The 25,315-nt window shown below is 41.5% G+C and overlaps 17 protein-coding genes and 1 non-coding gene across 18 annotated transcripts; 8 read left to right on the forward strand and 10 right to left on the reverse strand.

The window, feature by feature from the left end:
• Positions 1-425: 425 nt before the first annotated feature.
• On the forward strand, positions 426-1,280 carry TDEL0C05400 (uncharacterized protein; the record flags this gene model as incomplete). The annotated part of the gene is made up of 1 exon (XM_003680592.1): positions 426-1,280. The coding sequence occupies one exon, from the start codon at positions 426-428 to the stop codon at positions 1,278-1,280; it is 855 nt and encodes a 284-aa protein (XP_003680640.1).
• Positions 1,281-1,470: 190 nt separating this feature from the next.
• TWF1 (twinfilin TWF1) lies at positions 1,471-2,460 on the forward strand (the record flags this gene model as incomplete). The annotated part of the gene is made up of 1 exon (XM_003680593.1): positions 1,471-2,460. One exon carries the CDS (start codon positions 1,471-1,473, stop codon positions 2,458-2,460), a length of 990 nt encoding a protein of 329 aa, XP_003680641.1.
• A 145-nt stretch (positions 2,461-2,605) lies between these two features.
• ASR1 (ubiquitin-protein ligase ASR1) lies at positions 2,606-2,887 on the reverse strand (the record flags this gene model as incomplete). Its single annotated transcript, XM_003680594.1, has 1 exon — positions 2,606-2,887. The coding sequence occupies one exon, from the start codon at positions 2,885-2,887 to the stop codon at positions 2,606-2,608; it is 282 nt and encodes a 93-aa protein (XP_003680642.1).
• A 139-nt stretch (positions 2,888-3,026) lies between these two features.
• On the forward strand, positions 3,027-3,353 carry RDS3 (U2 snRNP complex subunit RDS3; the record flags this gene model as incomplete). The annotated part of the gene is made up of 1 exon (XM_003680595.1): positions 3,027-3,353. One exon carries the CDS (start codon positions 3,027-3,029, stop codon positions 3,351-3,353), a length of 327 nt encoding a protein of 108 aa, XP_003680643.1.
• A 79-nt stretch (positions 3,354-3,432) lies between these two features.
• SYT1 (Arf family guanine nucleotide exchange factor SYT1) lies at positions 3,433-6,582 on the reverse strand (the record flags this gene model as incomplete). Its single annotated transcript, XM_003680596.1, has 1 exon — positions 3,433-6,582. The coding sequence occupies one exon, from the start codon at positions 6,580-6,582 to the stop codon at positions 3,433-3,435; it is 3,150 nt and encodes a 1,049-aa protein (XP_003680644.1).
• A 453-nt stretch (positions 6,583-7,035) lies between these two features.
• TDEL0Ctrna9V lies at positions 7,036-7,109 on the reverse strand. Its single transcript has one exon. It is a non-coding gene; the product is annotated as a tRNA-Val (tRNA).
• Positions 7,110-8,024: 915 nt separating this feature from the next.
• Positions 8,025-11,000, forward strand: LEC1 (Lec1p; the record flags this gene model as incomplete). Its single annotated transcript, XM_003680597.1, has 1 exon — positions 8,025-11,000. The coding sequence occupies one exon, from the start codon at positions 8,025-8,027 to the stop codon at positions 10,998-11,000; it is 2,976 nt and encodes a 991-aa protein (XP_003680645.1).
• Positions 11,001-11,053: 53 nt separating this feature from the next.
• Positions 11,054-11,659, reverse strand: SLX9 (Slx9p; the record flags this gene model as incomplete). The annotated part of the gene is made up of 1 exon (XM_003680598.1): positions 11,054-11,659. One exon carries the CDS (start codon positions 11,657-11,659, stop codon positions 11,054-11,056), a length of 606 nt encoding a protein of 201 aa, XP_003680646.1.
• A 231-nt stretch (positions 11,660-11,890) lies between these two features.
• TOM20 (TOM complex receptor protein TOM20) lies at positions 11,891-12,454 on the forward strand (the record flags this gene model as incomplete). The annotated part of the gene is made up of 1 exon (XM_003680599.1): positions 11,891-12,454. One exon carries the CDS (start codon positions 11,891-11,893, stop codon positions 12,452-12,454), a length of 564 nt encoding a protein of 187 aa, XP_003680647.1.
• Positions 12,455-12,597: 143 nt separating this feature from the next.
• On the reverse strand, positions 12,598-13,141 carry TMH18 (Tmh18p; the record flags this gene model as incomplete). The annotated part of the gene is made up of 2 exons (XM_003680600.1): positions 12,598-13,036; positions 13,095-13,141. 2 exons carry the CDS (start codon positions 13,139-13,141, stop codon positions 12,598-12,600), a joined length of 486 nt encoding a protein of 161 aa, XP_003680648.1.
• A 238-nt stretch (positions 13,142-13,379) lies between these two features.
• On the forward strand, positions 13,380-13,802 carry MRPL51 (mitochondrial 54S ribosomal protein mL43; the record flags this gene model as incomplete). The annotated part of the gene is made up of 1 exon (XM_003680601.1): positions 13,380-13,802. The coding sequence occupies one exon, from the start codon at positions 13,380-13,382 to the stop codon at positions 13,800-13,802; it is 423 nt and encodes a 140-aa protein (XP_003680649.1).
• A 97-nt stretch (positions 13,803-13,899) lies between these two features.
• On the reverse strand, positions 13,900-15,786 carry GCD2 (translation initiation factor eIF2B subunit delta; the record flags this gene model as incomplete). The annotated part of the gene is made up of 1 exon (XM_003680602.1): positions 13,900-15,786. One exon carries the CDS (start codon positions 15,784-15,786, stop codon positions 13,900-13,902), a length of 1,887 nt encoding a protein of 628 aa, XP_003680650.1.
• Positions 15,787-16,127: 341 nt separating this feature from the next.
• Positions 16,128-17,063, reverse strand: MRP13 (mitochondrial 37S ribosomal protein mS44 MRP13; the record flags this gene model as incomplete). The annotated part of the gene is made up of 1 exon (XM_003680603.1): positions 16,128-17,063. One exon carries the CDS (start codon positions 17,061-17,063, stop codon positions 16,128-16,130), a length of 936 nt encoding a protein of 311 aa, XP_003680651.1.
• Positions 17,064-17,228: 165 nt separating this feature from the next.
• Positions 17,229-17,747, forward strand: SNT309 (Snt309p; the record flags this gene model as incomplete). Its single annotated transcript, XM_003680604.1, has 1 exon — positions 17,229-17,747. One exon carries the CDS (start codon positions 17,229-17,231, stop codon positions 17,745-17,747), a length of 519 nt encoding a protein of 172 aa, XP_003680652.1.
• Positions 17,748-17,778: 31 nt separating this feature from the next.
• RPL11A (60S ribosomal protein uL5) lies at positions 17,779-18,303 on the reverse strand (the record flags this gene model as incomplete). Its single annotated transcript, XM_003680605.1, has 1 exon — positions 17,779-18,303. One exon carries the CDS (start codon positions 18,301-18,303, stop codon positions 17,779-17,781), a length of 525 nt encoding a protein of 174 aa, XP_003680653.1.
• Positions 18,304-18,738: 435 nt separating this feature from the next.
• On the forward strand, positions 18,739-19,602 carry PRE2 (proteasome core particle subunit beta 5; the record flags this gene model as incomplete). Its single annotated transcript, XM_003680606.1, has 1 exon — positions 18,739-19,602. One exon carries the CDS (start codon positions 18,739-18,741, stop codon positions 19,600-19,602), a length of 864 nt encoding a protein of 287 aa, XP_003680654.1.
• A 110-nt stretch (positions 19,603-19,712) lies between these two features.
• FHL1 (Fhl1p) lies at positions 19,713-22,301 on the reverse strand (the record flags this gene model as incomplete). Its single annotated transcript, XM_003680607.1, has 1 exon — positions 19,713-22,301. The coding sequence occupies one exon, from the start codon at positions 22,299-22,301 to the stop codon at positions 19,713-19,715; it is 2,589 nt and encodes an 862-aa protein (XP_003680655.1).
• A 425-nt stretch (positions 22,302-22,726) lies between these two features.
• COG4 (Golgi transport complex subunit COG4) lies at positions 22,727-25,231 on the reverse strand (the record flags this gene model as incomplete). Its single annotated transcript, XM_003680608.1, has 1 exon — positions 22,727-25,231. The coding sequence occupies one exon, from the start codon at positions 25,229-25,231 to the stop codon at positions 22,727-22,729; it is 2,505 nt and encodes an 834-aa protein (XP_003680656.1).
• Positions 25,232-25,315: the final 84 nt, after the last annotated feature.

Below are 25,315 nucleotides of genomic sequence, written 5' to 3' on the forward strand. Positions count from 1 at the left end.
TCTTTTCTGATACAACCAACTGGTTATATGCAGTAAAGGCAATGGCCTTGATTTGATGAAGTATCTTCAGTCAAAGTCGGAAGTAATGGTTGAGAGATTGAAAAGGTTCTTATATAGAGGGAAGAAAAAATTTTCTGCGTTAAAGAAAATTAGGGCTCAGGAACCTAGGGTAACTTTTTCAACTTCCATTCGCGAGTTCGATTCCCTTGAGAAGCATTTTTCGTCACGACGCGGGCCCCTCGTCTTGGCTTTCTCGAAGCGAAGCGGGGCGCTCCTTCCTTATTAGGAAGTTTGTCAAAAAAGTTTCTTCTTTTTTGAAGCTCATCGCCAACTTTCCTTTTTCTTCCGTTTTTTTTTTTTTCTACTTCTATTGGATGTTGCAGGCACTAAAGGATGGTATTATATAGCCAAGCATCGGTGAAGAGATGTTTTATCTGAACTCTCTCATTGTTGAGAGTGTAATATATCTGATGTCCGGCACAATGGGTATCAAGAAACAATCTCGTGGTTCTAAGAAAAGTCCTTCAATGCCCTCGAGTGGTATTACAAAACAATTTCAGCTGTTGAATGGCGTTATTACCAAGGAAGATATCACTCCACTGTCTAAATCTCAGCGTACTCAAGTTAGCTCTGATGAGGAGAGTGTCGATAGTGCGGATCTGTTGTTTTCTCCGATTGGGACAGGTGCTGTTGATGAAGAAGAAGAAGAGGATGAATATGATCATGGTCTATTGAGTCCCATATACTTTGGAGCCATGTATCCTAGAAGATTTCACCATCATAGTATTGCTGAGGAGAAACATCTTGTGGATTCTCGTAGAAACAGTGTTTCTGCGTATGCTCTGAGGGATCTTGTCGAGAACACTGGTAACAATGATTTTTGGAAAGAAGTGGGTACCACAAATCAGGAAGCGATATTCACATCTTCGCAGTTGGAATTACCTGCTGAATCCGCCTGTGTGGAAGAATCCCCCAACACTTCACTAGACGAGTTTATCAGTGCGGATCTTGGTACTCCAACGGCAGGTCCTCTTCAATGGGATGAGGATTACAAGATTAAATTATTGTGTTACAGGGATTCAACGGGCAATTTGAGGCTCAGAACACAGGAGGACAATTACACTGTCTCTAAAAACTCCTCAGCTCCATTTTCAAAGGTTAAAGTCGGCAAGAGTCGCAAAGGTAAAGGTAGGAAGCTCTTAAAGAACGCCATTAGAAGGAAAAGTGGCGTCAGGGAGATGGTTTCCACGGGTATTGGAATCGGAGAATTCATGTTATAATGCTATCAGTCATTCAAGTCATTCTGCTCTTATTTATTCATCATTGACTTTCAATTCATTCAGTTCAGTTCTTTTAAAAAGACTATGTATTTATTTTTAATTTTGTCAGGTGTTAGGAATACAATTTCAATCAAATCAAATTCAATCGCTTTCAGGGGTGTTTACTATCGAAAGATCAACTATTGAAACGATGTCGAATCAGTCTGGTATTATTGCAGATCAAAATTTATTGGACTCGTTAAGTGACGTCAAGACTGGAGGAATTGTCGTTATAACTGCCAAGATATCCGATGACTCAACTGCGGTCCACCTGGATAAAAAATACGAGTCATTGAAGGAGGCTGCTAATGACCTAGGTTCAGTTCCCCTATACCTCTTTGTTAAAGGGTTGCTCGATGACAAAAGTCAGTACTATTTTGCCTCGTATGTGCCAGATTCATCGCCCGTTAGGGGGAAGATGCTTTATGCCTCGACGAAAAATACTCTCATTAGACAGATAGGTTCCAATTCCATTGGTAAACAAGCTCATTTGACTGATGCAGAGCAATTGCTCGATTTGGGTAATAAAAAGGACGCTCAGGATGATTCAGCATTGACTGAATCTGAGAGAACTGATATTCAAATATCACAACAACAACAACGGTTAAAGGCATCTACTTTCTACCCTGGTGGCAGGAAACTTGTGTCTCAAACAAATGGATCATCAAAATCACTATCTTTCCAATTAGCGTCTGGCGAATCTTCAATTGAAGAACTTTTGAAGAGTTTCAATGTGCTCACTTTCAAAATAGATATGGATAGTGAGCAGATTCAAGTGGAATCTAAAGACAATATAACTTCACCAAAGGATCTTAAGATCACTAGTGAACATCCTAGTTACGTTGTTTACAGAAATGGGGACCTATATTACTTCATTTACAGTTGCCCTTCGGGTAGTAAGGTAAAAGAGCGTATGGTGTACGCTTCCAATCGTTCAGGCTTTGTTTCACGTTTGCAGGATGAGCACGATTTAAAATTTGCTAGGATAGTCGAGATTGGTGAACCAATCGAGTTGGAGCATTCGTTGATTTCTTGCGCGAGTGCTGAAGAGCAGGCCCAGGAGGAAGCCAGATCAAAATCTGCCACGGAGACCAAATTTAACAGGCCAAAGGGTCCCGCAAGGAAAAGAGGACACAACTAATGAACAGTTTTTCAGGAGTTGTGCGACCCATTGTACGTATGCATATCTTAATGCCAAATCTGTTTGGCTGATTAGTAGTAGGTAGAAATCCTTATTTTAAGCAGCCAACTTTTGCCTTATAGTGATCTACACTGTTGATGCCTTATCAACGTCTAACCTCATCATTGGGAGGCCTTGTATTCTGATAATCAATAACTGTCTTTATCTTGAAACCCGTTTTAAGGTCAATATCATGTCGACCAGCGAAATTATATGACAAGGAATCGGATTCTATCCTACAGGTCGGGCACTTCAGATCGATAGCACCAGTATGCCATCGCCTGATGCATTCTTTGTGGAACTTGTGTCTGCATGGATGAAGTTCTCCAAACTCTTCGTGTCCCTCTTCTAAGCAGATGGCACACATAAATTGAGGCGACTCTGACATCACTTGCTTACAATAGTATTTGCCTCCTTCTTTGTCTTTTTTACTCCGAGGACCTCAAGGTCTTCATGAGATACGCTTGATCTACGCATTTTTTATTCAGAAACTACTAGATGGTAAAAGATCACAAGAGTAACTACCAATGTCTCGTCACCAGTTGGATCTGGTAATGTGCATGAAACAGCCAGGGACCCATATAGGTCTTCTGTGCGACAAATGTGATGGCAAATGCCCCATATGTGATTCATATGAAAGACAGAAGAGAAAAGTAAGAATATGTGAGCAATGTTCGTTTGGAAAAAGTGGGACTAGTTGTATAATATGTGGATCAATAGGTGTGTCGGAAGCTTTCTATTGCTGGGAGTGTTGTCGCTTAGAAAAGAATCGCGATGGTTGTCCCAGAATTATAAATGTTGGTAGTAATAAAACTGATAAGCATTTTGAGAAGAAATCCGTGGGCTACAAGTAATTGACTAAAAACTTTTGTTTTAAAATGCAATGATGAGGTTGCTATAGAAGCTGTATAATAAAACGGTTGACATTTCGACTTAAGCGTATTGATCCGAGATTTGGCCGTATTCTTTAGAGAAGAATTTAGTGTTGTCGAGCGTTAGGCTTTCTTTGGATGCAAAACTGTCTTCCGCTAAGTATGCAGGATATAACTCTTCGTTGAAGATAAAACTCTCGTTAATCGGGCTTGTGATGTTTCTTGACACCAGCTTATCGTCCTCAGACCGCTGACTCAAGAACCTTTTAAAATGTTCCTTCACCTTCTGGATAATAGCCAAATAAACTTCATTGCGTTTTATCTCATAAACCAGCCAATCCATCTTCACAGCCAGCTGTTTGATATGACCCCTCAACTCGCTTCTCGTCTTAGAGCAAAGCGGCATAGCCTGGCGGTAAAATGGCAACAATCCTTGTAACTCTCGAAGTTTCCGAGCTTTCTCTTTCATTGCAGTCTCCAATCTAATGGTTCTTTCCTCCATTGATACCTTTCTCATTGCTACAATGCTGTTCAGCAGGCAACCTTGATCATAAAAGCAGTTGTCGAAAGCCGCCATTAGATTGATGGAATCGATCCAGTTCTCCCGTTCGTACTGGTTGGCGCACTTCCAGGCAAAGACTTTTTGAGACCCATGCAAATATAAAATGTTATCGGTAGCAGTGCCCCCAAGGTCAGGTTGATTATCATCCTCGTCTAATATTTGGAATTGATGGCATCCTGACCTGGTCACCTCTTCCTCCTTCCGGATGGCAAATAGGCCATTGCAATTGATTGGAGATGCTGGTATCATAGATGCGCCCGGCTTGTATTCTATGATGTAGTTGGAAGTATTTGACTGTACATCGCTGACAAGTGTAGGGTTGATCCAGTCCATGTTGTCAAATACAAGTAAACCGCATGAAGTGAGAATTGCGTACTCCCTTTTCCAGCATATTTTGTTCACTGCTCCAACAATAGAAAATTTCTTGTTAATCGTTAACTCGTAAATCTCACCCATTTGGACAATCTTCAGGTACCTATAGTCATCGTCCGTCTCGTTTAAAATTTCGAAGTTGGTTAGTGCGATTCTTGATAAATCACTCTTGTGAACCTTTATGTAACCTCCTTTTACTTCCTTCAGAATCGAGAAGTACTTGCTATACTTGTTCCTGTCGTGAGTCAAAGTGCGAAGGAGACAATTATCGTCCCAAAATTTCTCAACCTCTGGTGTCATATCTATTTCTGCTAATGAATCCTCAAGGATATGGGAATAAACATCAATGTCATCCTGTATGACAGACGCACTACTGCTCGAAGTTGATGTCGGTATATGTGGGAAATATGAAGAGTACGAGTTTGAAGAAACGCGACCATGGAAACCTGTCGAAACCGGAATGTGATCGTCATACAAGATTGATTCAGAGGCTTGTATGATGTCTATGGGTGAATATACTGACAATGTCTGGGTACTGGGCGTGGAGTCCTGAACGCTTGCGTCAGAGGTACTCAAAGATTGGTGAGCTGAGCTAAAATCAAATTTAGGCGATTCCTTAGCAACCGTATTATCGTAGTAATACGCAAGGATAGGTTTCGGTATCTTATACCCATCTGATTCAGTATCATCGTGAACCAGTTCTATAAATTCCGACTTGGTCATCTTGTATCTGTTGTGATGATTGAAATAGTCGGTATGCAACATCAGTAATGAAAACGATGCGAAATAAACCTGATTTTCATTTGTCCATGGACAGATTTCTTCAACTGCCTCTTGTGATTCGTAATATACTGCCGCAAATATCGTGAGTAGTCTATCTATCTGTTGACTTTCTTTCGGTAACTCAAGAAACATCAATAGCTTACGCATGGAGATATCTAGTGGGTCGTAATCGAAATCAAAATAGTTGGTAAGGTAAGATTTCATGCATTGGAGTTTAAATGGATCATTCTTTTCACAGAGAATAACTGCGATGAATTTCCCAAATGGCGCTAATCTTACTAAAAATTCCTTCTCTGATTCACTTTGTAATGGTTCTGGAGGAGTTGGTAGGTCCCTAAGAGTTGTATCAAATTTTGGTGTGATAGTTTTACTAGATGTACCCTTCATTGATGATGCACTTGAAGATCGTAGATTCACTAGACTGCTAAAGGCATTGGCGATAGAACTACTTCTTCTTGAGATGGGCGGTTGACCAGCATTCTGTGGAACCGGGAATGGAATGCTTCCTGCTGACAATCTTGGAGGTGTTGGTAATGCGGTACCTTGAGCTGCGGTGATACTTGAGAATTGGAGGTGTGAACTGTTCTGCGATCTCATTATCGGCGATCGGCTAGCGAGAGAATTACTGCGAGATCTTCTCAGATGCGTGCTGATTGATGAAATCAAGTCATTGCTCCCCGATGCGGCTTGAGGGCTTTGTTTGCCTGTTTGAATGTAATCAGAGGCATCTACTGTTCGACTTCTTCTGCGTCCGATGGGTGTTGATCTTACCTTAGTGCTTTTAACTTCAACGGAACCGCTTCTTGCATGACAAAATGATGTTGTCGTTTCTGATTTGCTTAACTGATTCACAGGAAATGTGACATTAGACCTACTGTTTGCCTTTGAAAAGCGAACTGAAGATGCAGTGGAGGTAGAATTCAAATTACCATTCTTTACTTGTGAACTGAAAACCTTGACGGAAGGCACAGAGCCTACAGACTCTGCATTGGAAGGCGGGCGATTGACAGTTCGCACTTCTTGGGAATTTCTCTGATAATCAAGTGAAGACTTCGAGCTCGGATGCGATGGAAGTTCCAAAGGAGTAGTAACACTTCGTACCTGTGTAGTACGGGCACTCACTGTAGGTAAAGGTCTCTGAGGCGATGACGAAGGTGATTTGAAGGTCAAATCAGATAGAGTAATTTTATTCTTCAGCGATCGCAGTTTACTCTGCCTCTTACCATGAGAAGGCTTATTCTCTTGTATGTCTTCTCCCGAAGAGTCCCCTGAAGAAGGAGTAGCTTTGACTTCTTCACCAATAGAATTTAATCTATGTAATTCATGAGAGGTACGACTCATACGTACTGGTGAGGAGACATTGCGTCTTCCATGCTTACTTTTATGCTTTCTCTCCTTCTTTTCACCAGTCTCTTCGTCCACGACATCCACATTATGCGGATGACCTCCATGGAACAATTTGAGCTTGATCAGTGTCGCTATTGACTGGTTCATCTATGTTCAACCGATGGCATAGGTTTCGAGTTCTCTTCTCTTAAAGAAAGCGTATTAATCGCACACAGCCCGCTGAGCGATCAGTTCCTATATTTGCTATGAGTTACTCACGATACGTCGAGCTCACCAATCCACTGAAATCAGTTGTTTGTATTGAATTATAGTTCCTTTGTTTAAACAATGGCTCTCCTTTATTTTAGTTCGCATGGCACAATTGAAAGAAAAAGCGACACGTCAAGGCGTATAAGAAAAACTAGCTATACAGACAAAGATTATAAACGCTGATCAATGCTAAATCGAATCATTGTGAATACAGCATCTCATAGTTTAATTACGCAATGGCTCATTGAATTTCATCTTCTACTATCTTTAGATTTCTTCGAGTGGCTGCTTGTAAGGCTAACATTCTCCCAGTCGCGGCGGCTAAAAAACTGTTGAAATTCCAAAAAATAATGATTTCGCCCAGGATCGAACTGGGGACGTTCTGCGTGTTAAGCAGATGCCATAACCAACTAGACCACGAAACCATGTATTTGATGAAGAAATTGTGCTAATGATTCAATGTAGCTTATGTCTAGAGGCTCGTGAAAGAGATAAAGGAGGCTGTTACAGCAGGCCTGAAATATGGGACATGGGCTCTTCATATGACGCTGAAGTGAATGCTTCAGCCTTGCTACACGAGACGAGATAATCCGATAAGTTTGATATTGAAGACTAAGTGAGTAATAAAAGTGAGGTAACATTGCGTTTTTCATCTGTTTTTCTACTTTAATCTAATTAAACCTGAGCGTCCAACCGAGTCACTTTCTTGCCGGGATATTCAGTTTTTAATGAGTGCGCTAGATTGAAATCTGTGTAGCTCTTGGCTACGTAGAATGCCGACTGTCTAATAAATGACCAAAAAATAGTATCGATTGTTGTTTTGTTTAACAAGCACTTTCAAGCGCATAAACATAAAAATTTTGAACAAAAAATTGTAAAAAATAATCAGCCGCCGAGGTTAGATAAATTCATTTAGCAGCTTCCACCGACTACCTTGTAAAACATTGACTTGTGGACAGTGAGTATGATTCATTATCAAGCAAATTTATCATGTTAAACACACTTTCAAAAGTTAAGAAAATCTCCCTGCGCTCTTTAAGAAATCAAACTAAATAGTAATGAAAGTCTTTTTTCAAGATTTGCTGAGTAAGTCCAGCTGACATGGTTCTTATAGTATTCTCTTATTTTTGGTTGTAGTTTATTCGTTGTTCAACACCGAATTTCAAGCAGGCGCGCTTAATCATCGTCAGAAAAGAACTCATCGAAAGTAAATCAACAAGTCCCCTATAACAAATAAGCTTTCTCATTGCAACGTCTGTTGACAGAACAGTTGCTTGAGGATAAGTGTTGTTATCGAGTCATATATTAAGAGATTGAATACCCTGAACCGTGCGCAAACAATGCCCAGTAAGTTAAATCCGACGGAAGAGCATTACCTCAAAAGAGAGCTTTTAAAGTTCCAATTGAATCGGGAATTTGCTGCGCTGAATGACCAATACGGTCTGAGGAAGTTTGGCTACCCCTTTACCAGTGAGGATCCTAAAGCAAAGTCATCATCAAAGAGACGTGCTCTCAAACAAGCGATAAGCTCGAAATCTAGCTCTAATAGAAGCTCTATGGAGGAGCCAAATGATAGAAAAGTATCAGCGACTGATTTCCCGTTGTTAAGCTACGTCTTACGAGAACTCATCATCCCATTTCCGCTGCTAGCCAAGGATTTGGCCTATGATGAGACTTTTTGGCAAAAAAAGGTTCAAGTATTCTTCGAACATTTCATGGAAGTTGGATTTAGCGACAGTTATAGTCGAGAGGAGTCAACCAAGCGTAAGAGAATCTCGACAAAATTGAATAAAGCCATACTGCTCCTGTTTAATTCCGGTATAGGGACATCTCAAGAAGTGGAATACTACAATGAGGACAAATTTATACTAGAGAACAACGAGACGAAGAAACGAACAGGTGTAGAGCAGTTTACGATGCCAACGAGGGAAAATTTACAATTTTTGGTGACAAATGAGCCAATCTTTATCGGCGGCTGGGATGTAAATGTCGTCGCAGTAGTTCCTGAAGTCGCCTTGTTTCCTGAGAGAAAGGTGGTAGAACCACCAAAGAGCACGCTATTGTCTCCTAGATGGATGAAAGACACATTTAGCGCTGCTGCTTCACCCTCAGCGCTCTTCTCAAAGCTGAACATTATGGACACTGGTAGCTCAACAAAGTCTTCCAAGGTTCCTCATTTGTTTATTCTGAAAGTGTCAAGAGAATCAAAGCCTGATGAGACATTCTACGTGGCTAAGAGCTACGCAGATTTCAAGCATCTAGCGCACTCATTAAAAACTGAATATCCCGGCAAGAAAGTGACTCACTTGCCTCACAAGTCAACGCACACTGTTCCAGCTATAGCAAGCTCAGAATTTCCATCGACACCAAAAAATAAAATAATCCCCACTTTTGCTGAAGAGACGCCAGTGTCGGACAGTGGTAACGTAGACACCGACGAACTGACAACAAGCGTTGATGATGCCGACGATGACACCGAGGATATGGAAGAGTATCAGGATGTAAAGGAGTTTAAAGATGGTGTCCTCATCTGTGAAAGGATGCGAACTTCTTTGAGACAGTACGTAAGAACGTTGTGTGCAGATAAAGAAGTTGCAGCTGGCTCCATTCTTTCGACGTTCCTTACTGATTCTCCTATTGACTACAATGATTTCAAGATGGAAATACGTGATGATATTTCCCAAAGGAGCATGGTAGACGTCAAGAATTTAGAGAATCAGGTTAAATTTCAAACGCTTGCTTTGGAAAAATCCTTGGCTCTACAAGAATCGATGAAGGAATTCAAAACTTCACTGCTGAAGGATGAGAACTATTTACTTGGTTTGATACAGGAGCTGAAAGTGAAAACAAAAATGAGTGAGCTCTCGCCTTTACTATTAAGCTTTGTTGAATGGTGTAAGATCTATCTCTCGTCAACGATTTACCAGATGTTCTTGGGCAACGATAGCGGATACGAATTTTACAACCAGATTAGGAAACTACATAGGCTGATGCCATATGCGGTGATGGGACAGATTTTAAGGCTGACAAACCCCATGGGAATGGTGAAAGCTATGATAGATTTATTCATGGCCCAGCCGTTCGGCAGCCAGTCACTGCTGCAAACCATGTTCTCCACAGTACTGTCTGACGATCTAAGGAATCAAGAGAAGGTGATTCATGAACTTGAAGCGAGGCTGTTGGAAAAGTCAGAAAAGTCAGCTGAAGTCATACAGTGCTTGAAGGCAGTCATATTTGATAACGAGCAAAAAAAATATGTGGACATGGAAAGTGTACAAGAAGAATCCAGGACTACTACCACGCCCATATCACTGATCATCTTGCTGCGTAATGCCGAATCGGGCGTTATATCCCATGAAGCCGCGGGAGAAGTGATTGAATCATACGCGGTTTGGAAACTGAAACAAAACTCTCCTGCTGACTTGAAGGAAGCTGATTTCAATGACGATGGTATCTTGTTTTCGTATATCCGGGAGCTCCTTACTCTGTACATACGGGAAAGGGACAAGAAGCTTATGAAAAAACTATGGCAGGACCCTGAACTGTCCCAATTGCTAAAATCCATCATGACGTTATTGTATGAACCTATGGTCCGGATATTCAGAGTTGCTAGAGTCGATAATGCTTTGAGAAATTTCGAAAAGTTTATGAATGACTTACTCAAACTGGTTGACTCTGCCTTAAATGGTCAGATGGGCGCTTCGACAGCCTTCAACGTAGTCGAGAGTATAAATGATCTGGTGACCAAACACCAGGATTCTTTTCTCGAATTCATTCACGATGTTTACATCCACGATACAGAGGGTATCTTTGAAGGATTCATTACTTGGATAGTCAAGCTGGTCAAGTTTCTACAACAGAGCAAATATGGACCAGCCGATAAAAGGATTAATTTCGACGAACTTTTGCAGGATTCGAAGGTGGACGTTCCGCAACTACTTAAGGAACTGGACAATGTTATAGAGAAAAAACAAGTGGCAAGGAAGGCCTATAGAAAGCTGCTAGACAAGAAGAGGAGAGAGGAAGAGTTCAAAGTCAACCGCCATGCATCTAAGGTACTTGAGAAAAAATGGGAGCAACTTAATTCCTTTGTCATGCCTTCGAATACAGAAACATTGGGCCTACAGGATGGTGACCTCGTTGATTTGGATCTAGATGCGGCTGACTACGAAAACTTGTTTGACGGTGAAGAATCTGAGTTAGAAAGAGAATACCAAAGTGTCCTGAATCGGGAAGTTGAAGAGAAAGAGATTGAAAAGTTCGGAGCTGAAGTTTTCAAACAGAAGCTCGAAAATATTCTTCTCCGCGAACAATAATGACGCAACAGCTATATATAAGATTATGTTTAAGTTAGGATCCTTCCTTTTTATTAACTCCCGTCTTGTTGCATCTTTATCACATCTCTCAATGCACCAAAAGGATTTTGTTGAAAGCTAGCGTTATGCAGAACATTATTCATTCTAGTGGTTTCCCTGATGGACAGCACCTTAGCACCCTTTTGATTCCTTATATTGGGTTCATTCTTCCGTATTTTGACAAAACCTGGGTCTGCATGGTCCTGATTTTTAATCGAGACAATCTTTGTCACATTTCTCCTTGGTTCCTCGACCTGTACTTTCTCATCAACAATTTCCTCTTGCACATGCTCTTTTAAATCATCCTCCTGCCCTAACGAGGTCAAAAGATCGCCCATCTTGGGCTTCAAATCCTCCCGCAGCTTCCTCTTTCGACGCCTTACAGCAGACTTTGATATCCCAGCGAATTGATCTTGTCCCGTAGCTTTCGCCAAAACTCTGTTTAGAAAGTTCTGCTGCTTATTATTCTGCTTGTCCTTCTTAGATTCCCTAGGCTGATGCAGAAACGGCCTCGGACTAGTTTCCACTACAATATTCTCCACATCCTCATTGTTGGCATTCGAAGCAACCGCAGCGGCAGCCGCCTTATTCCTCAACGTCGTTCTCCTCTTAGCAACCATTGCACACTCCAGATAACAGCTCGAATAGCTACTTTCTACCTATCTCTCACTACTTGATGAGAGGAGATGAGATGAGCTTCGATTGTTCAAGCTTTTCACGTGATGTGAAAATTTTTCCTCACATTCCTTGCCAGTTAGACCAAATCTAAAGACCTTTAAAGGTTTCAACACTTTGATATAATCTAAGAGAAGGCTGTTAGAGAGTGATTTGGACTTAACTACACTAAAAAGATGTCTCAAACAAGTCCTGTTGGTCGTGCATTGACTATCACCGGTGTACTAGCCGCTTTGTCCCTGACCGGCTATGCTGTCTACTTTGATTACAAGAGAAGAAGCAACCCACAGTTTAGAAAGCAATTGAGACACAAAATCAAGAAGCAAGAAGCTTTGGAGAAGAAGGAGCAAGAAGAGGCTAAACAGGTTAAATTGCAAAACGTACGTGAATTTTTGACCCAAGAGTTGGCCACTGATCCTATCCCAAGTGATCCAACTCAAAGAGAAGCTACTTTCACGACCAATGTTGAAATCGGTGAACGTTTATCTATGACTCCAGGTAAGGAACTAGAATCTGCCTCCAAATTTTACAAAGCTCTAAGCGTTTATCCAAACCCTGCCGATTTGCTCGGAATATATCAAAGAAGTGTCCCAGAGGCCGTTTACGAATACATCGTGATGATGATTGCAATTCTACCACCAGCAAACATTTCGACTTTTCTGAGTGGAGCGAAGGACCAAGTTATGGCTCAACAGGCCGAAACCGCCGCCATGGCCGAGGCTAACGAGATAGACGAGTAAATTAACGTTTCATGACACGACCTTCCGATTGTTATTCCTCATCCTGCACATTCCCATACTGAACAGCTATCATTTTTCTATTTTTTTGTACATAAGATATACACAAACCGAATATTTCATAAAAGTGGGATCCGTCGTTGAGTTTATTTAGGGACGTATCTGACCAGACCTCTGCACATGTAGACACCATAGGCCAACATACCACAACAGTTGGCCAAATTGAAAAGCAAACTCAAGCCGTGGTATTTCCCGAATTCCTTACGCAGAGGACCGTCCAAGGTCTCTAACTCATCACCTTTAACCCTATCAGCAAGAGCTTTCCTCTCCTCCTTGATCCTGCGGGTATATGGCAGTAACCAGCACAAATTGGTCAATCCACCAACAGAAGCGGTAACCAATGCTGCGATAGATCCGGTAGTGAGGGCAAATGGTGCCGTTAAGGCCAGTAGAGCGGGCGAGAAGGACTGTAATTGAAAAAAGTATGGGAAGACCTTATTTTGCAAAGCTGCGAAATGTTCTCTGCCAAGAGCTTTGAAAGCTAAGGGAGAAGCTACATACGAGTAGAAAGTGGTACCACCAAAGCTGGTCAAAGGTTAGTAATAATTCTTACATTTTCGAGGTTCGATTAACAGCGACATACGCAAAAGAGTAAAGTAAAAGGTGGGTAGTAGGTTTCAATAAAGACATGCTAATGGTATTCAATGATTTAGATAGACTGAAAGTTTACAATGAAATCTTTAGATAGACTGGTAACAATGGCTCAAGCGTATTTAACCCTTGAAGAACTTCCTTAAGTACTGGCGGAGTCAATCATACTGGACGGAGCGCGAAGAATTTCAAGCTTTCAACTAATATTGAATTGTGAAGAGATAATTGACCTGAAACTAGCTATATAAAGTGCTTTAACTTGTGATCAAATTCCAGGATGGTAGTCAAGGCGATCAAACAGGTGTCTATTGCCCGTAACGGTGTTGGTGCGTTCATTTTCCCATGCAAAAAGATCACTTTGCAGTACTGCAATTGGGGTGGTTCTTCCCAGGGTATGAGAGATTTCCTAACATCAAAGAGGCTAGATTTGTTGAGTAAAAAGTACCCATTCATACAATTTGAGATCCTGAGAAAATCGGGACATCCCATCATAAGAGGACAGTATAACAATGGTCGTGAAAAGGTCATCTGCGTAAGAAATTTAAACATCGACAACGTTGAAAACAAACTGAAGTTGTTGAAGGACTCCAGTGGAGAGGTTCTACGTAGAAGGACGAAGAACGACAATGTGGAGACTTTGAACAGTAGTGTCAGAGGTGTTTGGTCACCAGTCCACTCATCGATGAGATACAGAGTATAGCGATCTACACATATAGAGGCACACTTGTAAATAATAATGGTCTATTGATTAGTGATTGTGGTTTGAAGTACATAAAATGCAGGATGACAGCCCCCGCTCAGGCTGAACTTTTATATTCTCTTAAGATGACAGGAACTGATGATGGTGGCAGAGCTCCAAACTCCGTAATGATCTTCTTAATGTACTCTGGTGGTGTTAGATCGTATAGGATATTGACGATGTTCAAGCTGGGGATCTCTTGCCATCCATCTAATATATTCTTCCCTGTCTTCTCTTGTGGGTTGGAATTGGTAGCAGCAGCAGATGGCGAGTTAGGTGTGTTCTTACCATTCCCCTTGATCTCCTGCGAGTTCTTCTTTTTCTCCTCTTGACGTTCTTTCGAGAACTGTTTCAACAGTGCGCCTCTGACGTTATCTCTATCGACCAGCTTCTTGGAGTCGATAGCGATTAGATCATCTGGATCCGCCAATTCATTGAAAGTAACACTATCAAGCTGAACTCTTTGCGAAAATTTCAAACTCTCGCAACAGACCAATACCGGGATATTACGTCTCTTTGCGCTCATTGCCAACATAGCTGTACCAACTCTGGAATACAGGAAACCATTTGATAAGATCGAGTGAGCACCAAGAAAGACGTAATCAACTGACATGCGCAGGATGTCATCCAAACTCGTAATCAACGCATATGTGACATTCACACCATGACCTCTCAAAATATCGGCCATTTTTCTACCTTCGAATAATGGTCTAGAGTCTACAACAATGACCCTAAAACTCTTCTCTAGATCCACGGCGTTGTGCAGCAGTAGATCGGTCAAGACTTTGGAAGAACCATATGTGACGATGGTGGAACCGTTTTCAACGTGATGAGATGCATTATCGATAATCAATTGATCAGCAAGTTCGATTTTTTCATGCGCAAACTGCGCTATCTTTTCGTAAAGATCTTGCTTGGCATCCTTGTCTGGTGTGGAGGGGTCGATCAGGGAAATTTCCTGCTTCAGCCATCTGATAGCATTACCCATAGTCACACTCAGCGGTCTGGCTTTCTTCAGGATATCAATCTGGTGCGATAAGTAACTGGTTAAATTACGCGAAAGAGTGGTACCTTCAGGTGTTTGATAGTCCTTGACCACGATTTGGAATGCCTCTAGCATTGCTATGCAACGTGGAATAGATCCAACAATCATGTAATTAGCTATGCGGGAAGTCAATAAAGCGATTGCTGGATGGATGTAGTCCTTGTTCAAGAGCAGTTCTTTGACTGATGAAACCATCTGAGGACTGTCAAAGGAGTGTTCAATGGCCTTTGGAATCACAGATCCAATACCTGGAACCACTGAAAACTCTTCACTCTCCAAAGTGACAGCTGCCAACGTCTTGGTAATGTCACTTTTATCTGCCTGACCGTTCGTTGATGATAATGCTGCCAAATTACTATTAGATGCTGACGCTATACTGGTGGAACGTGCAATGGGGGAAAATAATGAGGAACTTGCAGGAACTTGAGAACCTGACAAGGCACTGGCCACAGCAGGTAGCATCAGTCCCGTTGCAGTGATCCTTGAAGCCATTGACGAACTGATGGCACTTGTCAGTGCGAGTATTGTGGCTCTTCTCTCTTCTGTAGTCTCCAAATGGCCAAACAATGTACTCTTCTTCATTTTTTGTTTGGATTGTGAGTTTTTCTCCTCACGCTTCCTCTGATGTTCTTTCTGTTGTTGTAGCTGTTGTTCCCTCTGCTGTTGTTTCTTATCTCTTTTTGCCTGAGCCTGTTGCTGTTGTTGCTCAATGGTAATACCACTTTCCTGCTTCTTAGCAGACCGTTTAGCAGCCTTTTCACGTTTCTTCAACTCTTTCAATTCCTTGTTTGACAATTTCTTAGCTCCATTTGGCTCAGCGGACTCAGCGGAAGCAGCATCTGCAGCAGGCGTATCCTGTGCTGGTAATTCCTTAGGGGGTTCCTGCTCAGATTGACTCATAGTCGCCTATTCAATTGGATATCGTGAACGCCAGACCTTGGAGATCACCTCTTAATGGTCATCGAGGTCTGATTAATTTTCAACTTTTCAAACAAATTTCGACAATACAAGCCGGGTTGCAAATCTGCGTCAGTGATTAAGAGGCTGACACTTGACGATATGCCGCTATTCTGGGGCCTTTAGGAGCTCTAGTCCCGCCCTGAATATGAGGTACCAGTCCGTTACAACACGATTTTTTTGAAACGAATGGAAGCTATGATTCTACTCCATCCGACAAGTAATAGAAGAGTTCGAGGGTTCAAGTAGAAAACATGGTATATACAGGATTATGTACATTCAAACTAGGCGCTCTTCTCAGGATCCTCGGACTGGGGTTGTTTCTCTACCAATAACTTGGTCATTGAAGCTTTGTAAGTGTCGTAGGGGTCGTTCTCATTGAGTTTTTGACTTATTGTCTGGTACTCTGCGATGAAATTGGTAATCTTTGGATCCACAGTATGGCTGAACTCCTCAATAGTTCTTGCAATCAAGTAATTGTGCTTGTTCACGTAAAGGTACGAGTTCAATTTGCCTTGGTCTTCTGTTTCAGGAAGTTTTGGCAATTTTATTTCGGTTTCTGTGAGCCCCTTGAGCATCGGTTGATTCGGCAAACTTTGTTGTTTAACGTATGTGTCGATCAGCACGTTAGCCAACCCGGTATGATTCTCAGTATTGGTTACCTGCCTCCATGCGGTTTCGAGCTTTTTTGCTGCGATATCCTTGTCATTCAGACCCTTGGCGGCATTTCTATGCAAGCTGCACATGACAATGGTGTTGAACAAATGCTCCACATCGAAGGCGTCCCCGTTCTTGGCCTCAAGGAAATTCTTTTTCTTCGAATAAAGTAGTCCGACTACTTTTGAGTACGATCCCAATAGGAAAAACGAACTGACCAAAATGGTCTGAATATGAGATGCAGAAAGGTACTTCCAAACAGCTTTTTTTCTAGTTGTCACCGAGGTCCAATTTTTCAACCAATTGAGAAGATCTGTTGATCCCGGTTGCAAAGTTGCAATGTACTCATTTAAAGCTTTTTGTGCTACCTGAGGCATGGGATTACGTGGTTGCAAAGGTGCTCCAGTAGTTGGATCTTTCAAATCCATCGTAAGCAGAATATTAGCATTCTTGGGACGATAAATCCATGGCTTTAAAGCTGCGTTTGTTGTGTGATAGGTGAAAAACTCATCCAGAGCGGCTCTAGCCCCATTACTAGAGGCAAATCTCTTAAAGACCAGCATCCAACCACGTTCAATGCTCTTATTAGAGCTTCAATTGAGTTTTTAGGAAGAAGTTGGTAGTTGGCATCTGTTTTTCACTATTAACCATCGTTTTACCCGGCAATCTTTACTCGGCAAGAATACATAATAGATATGAACTAACAAGAGAGGTTGAATGATAATTTGATGCCTACGAGGATGGATTATCTGCCATTTATTGACGACGATTCGAATAACGAAAGGTATAGAGATGAAGTTGAGAATATGATTGAAAAAGAACTGCGCCCTGAGAGTGGCTTGCACCCTGAAGCTGCGAAATTGAAGATCCAACTACGTGAAAACCCATTAGACAACATATCACTGAAAGAGTATCGAGACCAAGTACCCAGAATTGATATCACCAGATACGCAGTGAATGACAATACAAACCCTGAAACACTATGCGTGATCGATAGTTACCTGCGACACCAAGAACTGACATTGCAACTGTTGCCCCAGACACTGGTAAACCAATGGGCAATCAATAACGACTATCTCAATGCCAGCGAGGAGTCCTTACAGCAGATTATCACAAATCAAGAGAATCAAATTCAAACCTTAAACCAGTATAGAGCCAACATGCAAACACAGACAAAGCCCATATTCAGTGATCTCGAGCAGAGATGGAAAGACTCATTGATTAATAGACTTGATTCCTTGGATTAATTATAATAAGTAGATACAACTAACTAAAAACTTATTTGTCCAAGACTTCAGCATCGTATCTTTGCTTAAACCAAGCAATAGAATCTTCCTTGGAAGTCTTGTGAGAGTTACCGACAACAGCCTTACATCTCTTTCTTCTTGCAACTCTGTTACCTGGTCTACCAACAACAATGTAGAAATCCATACCGAAAATACCAATAGATGGATCGTACTTGATACCCAAGTCAATGTGTTCCTGGATACCGAAACCGAAGTTACCAGTAGCAGAGAAGTTCTTGTTTCTCAATTGGTATTCCTTGACCTTCAAACCTCTTTCCAAGATTTCTTCGGCCTTTGGACCTCTAACGGTAACATGCACAGCGATCTTTTCGTTTCTTCTAATACCGAAAGTTCTAACAGTGTATCTAGCCTTGGAGTGGACTGGAGTTTGACCAGACAATTGTTCTAAGACCTTAGAAGCTCTGGTCAATCTGTCACCGGATTCACCGACAGAAATGTTTAGGACCAATTTCTCGATCAAAAGATCACGCATAGGGTTTTGAGCTTTGTCAGACATCTTTGGCTATATGGGTATGGTTTCCTGGTGAGACAATGAAGCAAACTCCTGAAAGTAATTGATAAACTCTTCTTGTTAGTAGTATTACTAGTATATTGAAATTTTTTTTCACCAAGCTTCCCACATCGAAAAACCGAGAGGCACGTGAATTGCGCGTGATTTCCTTAAAATTTCAATTTGAATTTTGCGTCGCCTCATCTGTGAAATTCTGGGACCGGACGAAAAGTTATCAGTGACTTTTCGAAAAAATTAAAAAGTTAAATTTGGAAAAAACCCACAGCGTCTCAGAACTTCGTCAAATGTCTGGGTCTGAAGAAACAGTCATTCGATATTTAGTTACCCTTACTTTCATATTTCATCTAATAATGTTAAGAAGGGTGGCGAACTATATACACTAGTAATAGATATACCAATGAGTCGATCAGACCCTTCAAGATGAACCTAATTGCTGATAGATTCAGCTCGACCAATGCACTGGTTAGAGAATTACAATATGATAAGGAAGAAAATTTAGAAAACGATTTTATAACGGGTTCATCACAGTTCCGTAAACTAGCTCCATCAATTGCGCTACCACCTATCTCTACTCCCCAAGAATTTTTAAGAGCACATACTGATGATTCCAAGAATCCAGATTGTAAGATTAAGATTGCTCATGGTACTACAACGTTGGCTTTTAGATTTCAAGGTGGGATTGTAGTCGCTGTGGACTCAAGAGCTACCGCTGGATCCTGGATCGCTTCACAAACCGTTAAAAAAGTCATTGAGATCAATCCATTTTTGCTGGGTACAATGGCTGGTGGTGCTGCAGACTGTCAATATTGGGAAACATGGCTAGGTGCACAGTGTAGGCTGCACGAATTAAAAGAGAAGGAACGTATCTCGGTTGCAGCAGCTTCAAAGATTCTAAGTAACCTAGTGTACCAATACAAGGGTGCGGGACTTTCGATGGGTACAATGATCTGTGGTTATACCAAGAAAGAAGGTCCAACAGTGTATTATGTCGATTCTGATGGTACAAGGCTGAAAGGTGATCTTTTCTGTGTAGGTTCAGGTCAAACGTTTGCGTACGGTGTGTTAGATGCCAACTATAAATGGGAGCTAGGTGTAGAAGAAGCACTGGAACTGGGGAAGAGATCTATTTTGGCGGCGACTCATAGAGATGCTTACTCTGGTGGTTCGGTTAACCTGTATCACGTGACCGAGGACGGTTGGGTATACCATGGTAATCACGATATCAATGAACTGTTCTGGGAAACTAAGGAGAAGGAAGGTTCATTTAACAATGTGGTCGGTTAACCACAGGGTCGATTGACACACGCACATCTTATAATTCTTTAATTATATAGGTACATGTTTCTATAAAGAATAAAATTACACCCATTTGTCATTTCCCATTCAAAGAACCGCTATTCGTAAACCCCCTCAGCAGCTGTCTCTTCGCTTTGTTCTTCATTGTCCTTGTGATCCCCCACCTCATCGTTCTCGTCGTCATCTGTGTCATCGGAATCTTGATCATCATCACTATCGTCATCATCTTCATCATCATCATCTTCACTGCTAGAGGTCTCTTCAGACCCACTTGATTCATCATCCTTGTCAAGTGATCTTTTCCTAGGTATACTAGGTGTTGGTGGCGTAGCCACCCTAGGTTGTCGCGGCTGAAAGAATCGTGAAAGTGAAGTTGGGTCGAAAGATCCTTCGGGAGGTCTTGCGTGTGATAGATTCGCGTTCCCAGAGCCGTTGTAACTTGGAGTAGGCCTCTTGACTGGCAGAGTAGGAGGCGGTTTTATTGCTTGCTTTGTAATTAATGACATATCAACCAATTGTTTCACTTTACCATTTGTTACTTTAGAAGTTGCAGCGTTGACGGCAGCCGCCAGAATTAGATTTAGATGCTGTGGGTTCTTGTTCATCAGCGCAGTGAGTGGATTACCTGTTATCCCTTTACTCTTAGCTGCTTGTGATACTTGATTGATAGTCATTGCCAAAGCTTGAGTTAAAATACTGGCGAAGACTTGCTTCGAGAGACCCTTCCTGTCTTTGGTCAAAATCATTAGTTGCTCTTGCAGATACTTCATGGTTCTCTGATAATCATCCGCACTGGGCTTCTTATCTGCGGCTCTATTGGCCGCTAATGTCTGTGAAATGCTCTGCTGTTTACCGTCATTAGATCTGGGTATTGTGTCAGTCCTATGAACGATATCATTGCTGCCTGGTGTGGTAGCTTTCTTGGCCCTTTGTTGTTGCTGTTGCTCGAGCTTTTGCTGCGCAGCAGCAGCCTTTGCAGCAGCGACCTCTGCCTGCTTCTTCTTTAAACGCTCTCTCTCAGCGATATAGCCTTCATCAAGCCCCCAAAGCCATCCTTTTCCTTCCTTGGAAACTTTTCGAAAGGATTTATTCAGCGAGAGGTTATGACGCACCGAACTTTGCCAGCCATCTGGGCAATATTTATAGTATGGGAAAAGTTCCCTGATCCCGGCATATATCTCTGATAATGACATCCCTTTTGGGCTTGAGTATTTTCGTATGCATGTTGTGAGTAGGGCAGAGTATGAGCAGGTGGGTTTTGTTCTGTACTCCTCGGGAATTTCATCTAAAGTGTAAACCTTTTTCGGGACCTTGGTAGGTTTTTTCTCCTTCTTTGGAGCAGGTTTTTTAGGTTGCTTCTTCTCGACTGGCGGTACAGATGGTCTTGCGGATTGTTCTTCCGATTTGACTGGAGAGACCGGCTCTTGATCCTCGCTAGGTTCGGGTATTTCGGGACTCTTTTGAGGCTGTTCAGCATTTTCTTGCTCCGGTAATACGAATTGAAATGGAACTTGCCCTATCTGAACCTTAGTCTTGTTTCGGAGTGGTACTGTGTTTCCTCGCTCGACGAATATGTCGTCGACAAATGCTCCGTTCTTTCCTATTATTGATACTTCAAATCTACCGGTTCCAAAATTGTAGAAGATTTGAGCATGTCGCCTGGAAATCGATTTTGATGGTCCCAGATTTACATCCACCTTATGCGAAAAATCGTTTTCTGATCGCCTTCCTATTATAACATGTAATGTCTGCACGTAAAAGGTAAAACTTTGAAAGTCCAATCTCGCATAAGCAGAAATCGTAGGTTGTTCGTCCGCGAGTGACAAGCTTTCCTGTTTTGAACCTTCTTTAGGTACTTGACGGTTACTATCCTGTATTGCAGTGGACATTAACTCATGTTGTTGAAACATCACGGGCGTTAGCGAGTCATGACGTTTCGGCTGCGAAAAACGACCACTTTCTAATATGTGAGCAGCTGTAGGCTCTGGTTCCGTCTTCAAGTTGAACTGGTCTTCATCATCGTTATTCTTGGCCGCATCTCCATTTGTAAGAACGTCGTGTGCTGAGAGATTTTTCTGATGGTCGATATCGGTTAGAGTCCTTTTAGGCGATAGAGTCTCCTCCTTAACGTGCATCTCATGATCATTATGACCTTCTGTATGGCTTTTATAATCGTTCAATTTGGGTCGACTTATTTCCTCATGAACGCCCAATTTTGAACTGTCTGGATTCTCATCATTATTTTCATCATCGTCATCCTCATCGTTTAGACTCATTTGACGGCTTAAATCTGAATTTAGGTGCTCAATATCATGACTTTCAGAATTTGCTTCCTGGATTGCGTGCTGCAAAATCTCGTGTGTTGCGAATAAATCATCATCATTCTTCTCATCGAACTCTAACAGTTTTGAAAAATCTTCGTGTTCCAGAGTATCAGGTAATTCTAATTTCAGTTCCCCGTTTTCTACAAGGTAATCCACATTTTTCTGTGATTTTTCATCAATTATATGTTCATTGCTATCTTGTTCAGCCGGTTTAGCCGCCTGCTCGATATTCCCACCTTCTATGTCCTCTGATGGTATCCTATCATCTTGATGGTTTGGTGAACTAACGTCTGGGGATCCCGGTTTGTAATGTGTTGGCTCTAAAGAATTTTTCTCATTCAATACACTCTCGACTGCCTCCATTTTGCTAAATGTTCGATCCAATAAATCACCAGGATAGATGTATAGCAGAAGCTATGTCTATAGGCTATATTCTTTACCAAAAATAAGCAATCGATTTAACGGTTACTTATCCGGTGATGCCTTGATTTCCTAAAGAATATGACGCCTATAGAGGCAACCAAGTAAAAACAATCAGGGAAAAGTCTTGTTCGACTGACTTAAGACTCCTTTTAGTAACAGAGTTACTAATCGTCTGGGAAAAAAGCCACGGACTGCTTAAAAGCTAGTTTATGCGTATTTGTTTACATGATGATGTCTGTGGAATTTGACTATTTTCACCATTACTTGAAGACCGAAGTCTTCGTTCCCAGTGATTTGACCTTCAAGTTAAATCACAGGTTAACTATCCAGATGAACAGTCACCTGTGATCAGTGCTTATTATATATTAACGTCTCTTGTCTACCTTGAGGTTTCTTGCAGAGATACGGTCCTGTGAACTGAGTACCCAGTTGATCCCGATGGATATTTCTTCCTTCAAGTCGCCGCTCTCAACGTCGAAGTCGTCATCGTCGAACCCCAAGATTAGGGCGATTTGTGTCACTTTGGCGAATTTTTCCCTTAGTACGTAATTTCTGGAGCATACTGTACTGATGAGTAAACTTAGCTCACGATCTAGCTTCGTGGCTCCTAAGTCGTTCACTTGTAGTGTCCATATTTTTTGTTCGAGTTTCTTGACGATGCAGTCGACGATCAATGATAATAACTCAGTGAAGGCATCATTGACCAACACGTTCTCGTAAGGGATCATCATGGATTGCCACTTGTTGACAAACTCGTGTACAATTGTCAGATCATCGTAGTCGTCTGCACCTGAGATATATTGATTTTCGTTACCATTAGTCATAATATTAGTTGTCAGAGATCGTACCTTGCTCATCAAAATGTTCTCAAACAGAAATTTCACTGACCACCTTTGTAGTTTTGTGGTCTGCTTGATGAAGAGTGTTTCGCACGTATTAATCTTCTTTGCTAGCACTTCAGCATCATCGTTGAAGGGGTAGTTATCGGGCAACAACTTTGGATTTTCCTCCAAAATTTCTACAGTGAGTAACCTATGTGCCACATTAGAGTTGAGGTATAAGGTATTGATGTAGATGAGGTATTGGTGCAATGAAAGGACTGATTCCTCATCTGAAACCACTGCTTGTAAATTTGACTGGATGTTGGTCAATGCGCTTGCAGCTGCTCCTCTGAAATTGAAACCTAATTTTGCAGCATAACCTTCTGCAACTGAAGGTGAAGCAGCTCTAGAAGTCACTGCTGACCCATCAGCACTCTTGGGCACGAATTTTTTCAGACTGAGCGATGAGCTGAGTCTTGGTTGCAAACTCTTGAACTTGGACTGCATAAACTTGACCAAGAACTCGTTTTGATAGAATTTGGCTAATTGGTCAAGAAAATGAGAGAAAATCTCAACCTGTCCTGTGTTGACTGCCAGAATCAGATTCTTTCTTATCAGTAACGAAAGATCGTCCAAGATTGATGATACTGGATATGAGAAAATATCGGTATGTTCAATGGGTTTGAGACTGATTAAATTGTTTATTGAAGGTAATTCTTCCATTGATAAACTTTTCTTGAATGATTCTAGCAAATAATGTTGCACTAATATCTCAAAATTCTGGTAAAAACCATCCTTACCAAGCTTCGTAGTCAATTGACTATCAGCAATTGGTGGGGGACATTTCAATGTACTCATCTCGGTGGAACCTAAAAATTCGTACCACCTCACTGAGAAAAACCTTGAATACATGGACCAATTTTGCAACATGCTTGAGAATTCATTGACCAAATCAGACAGGTCCCCGAGGCTTAAAGTGTCAGGTTTTTTTGTATCCCACTCGACAGACGTATTAACATGTAGTTCGCCTCCGTTTTCCTCGGATTGCTCATCACGATATGAATTCCAATTTTGAATATCCTTAACGACACGGTCAATCTTTCGTGTCTCGTTAAAGATATCAAATACTAATCCCGCTTGTAAATCCGCCTCCTTTTCAACCTTTTCCATCACATGAATCATATAACTGGTACCGTAACAACTCGCAATAACTTTTGAATGATCATTAATGATTGTAGAAACGATCTTGAAAAGATGCAAAAGTGCCTGTGCAAATACCCCACGTTTCTTAGTCTCCATAGTCATAAGCCTTCGACTTTGCTCAGCTATCATATCACATACGTACTTGGAGTAGAGATCGAGCCCCAAAGTGTTTTGGCCCACTAGGGGAAATGTCTTAAAGATAAGAGTCAATTGCTGGATATCCTGAGACTTTGCAGCTTCAAGAAAGCTACTCTTGTAAACTTCTGTAAGCTCATTGCACCACTTTTCAACCACGGCTGCTGGTTCCTCCGGGATATCACTAAGTTGGGACCACTCTCCTGGCGAATTGCGACTCCAATAATCTCCTGTAGGCAACTGTCTAAATCTCGTGATACAGCGAGCAGCGAGTTGGTAATCGCGAGATTCGATAGCGGCATGAATCACAGAGATGTTATTCTTGAGCACACTTACCCCCTGAACGAATTGCAACGTACGCTTGATAAGTTTATCCTCGTTATCTATAGCGACGATATCATCATTAATAGCTTTAGCGGCGACATTTGAATTTGCTACAGTGGTTAGACATGAATGATATTGTGATAAGGTGGATGTAAGGTCAGTTCTCTGTAACTCCAAGCTTCGTATAGCTCGATTATGCTTGGATTGTGATTCCTGAATGAAGCGATCGAGATTATGCTGTTGATCCTGGTGTTCTTTGTTGATAATATGTGCAAGTTTTGTGACTTGAGAGGCAGTGGATAGTTTCTGTAAATAAAGGGAATACTTTGTAAGGTTCTTGAACAATTGCCCCTCTAAGACACCTGTATCCCACGCATTGGAACTCATTGATCTTCTTTTTTCAGTGATAGTAAATAATGAATACAAGTAATTTAACAAGCGTCTCTAATTAATACTAAAAAATTAAAAAAT

The sequence above is a fragment of the Torulaspora delbrueckii genome, chromosome 3 (genome assembly GCF_000243375.1).
Source record: "Torulaspora delbrueckii CBS 1146 chromosome 3, complete genome".
Lineage (NCBI taxonomy): Eukaryota > Fungi > Ascomycota > Saccharomycetes > Saccharomycetales > Saccharomycetaceae > Torulaspora > Torulaspora delbrueckii.